The 2,785-nt window shown below is 35.1% G+C and overlaps 1 protein-coding gene across 1 annotated transcript; it reads left to right on the forward strand.

The window, feature by feature from the left end:
- The first annotated feature begins 352 nt into the window (after positions 1-352).
- Positions 353-1,522, forward strand: LOC140888884 (uncharacterized). Its single transcript, XM_073296589.1, has one exon. The coding sequence runs from the start codon at positions 353-355 to the stop codon at positions 1,520-1,522; it is 1,170 nt and encodes a 389-aa protein (XP_073152690.1).
- Positions 1,523-2,785: the final 1,263 nt, after the last annotated feature.

Genomic DNA, 2,785 nt, shown 5'->3' on the forward strand with positions numbered 1-2,785 from the left:
ACTCGAATCCACATTGTTTTAAAGAATTTGTATATATCAGCTAATCATATACCAAAGATAAGCCTACAACTTGTTTGGCTCAAAATCCGTGGGGACATATCGGAGATGTATAGATGTAACAACTGGAATAACTGAACAAACAATGAATGTGAAAATCCAAATTTTATAATTCTAAGAATAAAACTCTCAATTTGGTTGTTGGTTCTGATATCTTTTGATTACATATATACCAAAAATACTAACTCAGTCGAGAAAAAAATATCGAAAATTTGTCAGCTGTAATAACTGAACAAACAATGAATGTGAAAATCCAACTTTTTAAAATTCTAACGATAAAACTATATTATGATAAATGACACACATACGAAATTATGTCATTTATGAAAAGAAGGCACGTTTTTGTGGTGGTAAGTTGGAAATAAAAAGGGCGCCAGAAACATACAAGGAGTTACTCGTCCGGGCTGAAAAATATGTCAACATGGAAGAAATACAGGTTTCGCGGGCAGCTATGAAGAGGGAACGACCAAAAAATTCAAAGAACAATAGGATTCCGAGTAGTAATTCTGGGATGGGACAACCATTCCGACCCACATTATTGGAAGAATTCACCGCTTTCACTCCTTTATGCATGAACAAAGTCCGAGCTTTACAAATTTGTGACGATCGGAGACTCACACAGAGGCCTCCCTGGGCTGAGAAGGGACCTCGAAACAGGGAATCAGATAAATATTGTAACTTTCACAATGAATATGGGCATACTACGGAGGATTGTCGTCAATTAGATCAAGAAATCGAAAGGATAATACAGCAACATTCTGAGTTGAAAAATATATTGACCCGTCAAGAGGGGTATCACCCGAACAGGGGACAGGGAAGAAGGTCAAGACAAAGAACCAGGACTGGTCCTCCACATGAAAATTTTAACCAACCCAATCAAGACCAGCCCAGGGATGACCGGGCTAATCAGAGACCAGCTCCGCCTGCTCGAAGAATTATTAACATGATTTCGGGAGGCCCCACGGATGGAGATTCCAACCGAGCTAGGAAAACGAATAGTAAAAAATTAGTAAATATGGAGATCGGCAATCAAATTGTCCACAATGGCCCGACCCTCTCTTTTGGGCCGGAAGATCTGAAAGGGATTTCTAACAACCATAATGATGCACTGGTGATAAAGGCCATGGTCGCAAATTATGATGTAGCCCGGATATTCGTGGATTCAGGAAGCTCTATCAACGTTCTATTTCAGGAAGCAATAAATCAAATGGACTTGGGGCAATACAAGATAGAACCAGTCGTAACATCACTCTTTGGTTTCACAGGTCATGCTATCCGACCTGTGGGGTTGGTGCATTTACCCCTAACTCTGGGTAAGAGCAACATCCGCAAAACCAGGATTGTGAGTTTCATTATTGTTGATGCTCCATCTGCCTACAATGTCATATTAGGCAGACCTGTCATGACCACTTTCATGGCAATTACGTCAGCCCTGCATCAGAAAATAAAATTTCCGGGCGAGTAACTCCTCGTATGTCATTAGTTATTTACTCGCTTAAACGAAAATTATTCCTAGAAATTAGAATCCATCTAAGACCCAAGCGCGCGACCAAAATCATTGCAGATCTTTTTTTTTTTTTTTTTTAAATATATTGTGAATTGGGCCACAGGCCCACTTATAAATTATTTGGATTTTGGTTGGGCTTTAACAAGGGCCATATTTTAATTCTTTGCCACCAACCCAAATTAATTAATTACTTTGTATTATCTAAAAATTATTCATTCTATATTGGGATAATTCCAGATGTGGTCCCTTGTTTTAGGCACCGTTCTCGATTTGGTCCCCCGTTTTTTGATCGACCCAATTTGGTCCTCCGTTTTTCGTTATGTTTCCGCAATTGGTCCTATCGTCCAATATAGTGTTAAAACTAACAGAATTTACCTACTTAACCCATTGAAGGCTTTAAATTTTCACATCTTCAACCGGTCCATCGTCCAACCCATCTTCATCTATTTCATCTTTCTCCACCGCTATAAACCCTAACTCTCCCGTACCTTATAATCCTTCCGCTCCAGAATTTGGTCGCTCAAAATTAGTATTAGTTTTCTTTCTTTTCTTTTTTTTTTCTTTTTCATGGAATCTACTTTTAATGAATCGAAAATACTTCAAGTTTTCTTCTTGAAGATTTATGACGGTGTGATATTGAAATGTAAGTATTTTTCTTTCTATTTTTTTCTCATTTTCTTCAAAGTTGTTAAATATAAAAATTTATTTTCATTCTGAAACGTTATTCTTATTCCATTTCTCATGTGAAAAAAAGAAACTCTATCATATATACGTGTCTCCCTCTTTAACCATCATCACTCCCTAATTGATCTCACATTTCTTAATTGGTTTTTCCAAATGTATAAAGTTTTGGCATATTATAAGGGATTAATTATTTGAGTAAAAATTAATTTGATACATGAACTATTTGTTAAATATTAAATTGACACACGAACTTTTGTTAATGGGTTAATTGGTACTTGTCCATCGAATTTCGGTCAATTTTCGGTGACATTATGTAAAATGTTCAATTTATCTATATTACAAAAATACACATTTTATTTAAAATTTTAATTAGATATATATGTATATTATATTTTAAACGTAAAAATTGATTTGATCTAAATTTTTATTTGTACATAATATTTATTTTGTTAGTTACATTAAATAGTTATATATTTCAACGAGAAGGATTACATAAATTATATTAAGGCGTACAATATCTAAGTAATTGTAAATAAA

The sequence above is a fragment of the Henckelia pumila genome, chromosome 3 (assembly GCF_033568475.1).
Source record: "Henckelia pumila isolate YLH828 chromosome 3, ASM3356847v2, whole genome shotgun sequence".
Taxonomy (NCBI): domain Eukaryota; kingdom Viridiplantae; phylum Streptophyta; class Magnoliopsida; order Lamiales; family Gesneriaceae; genus Henckelia; species Henckelia pumila.

Coding starts and splice junctions, on each gene's coding strand:
- LOC140888884 (XM_073296589.1), top strand. CDS start 353: ATGACACACATACGAAATTATGTCATTTATGAAAAGAAGGCACGTTTT.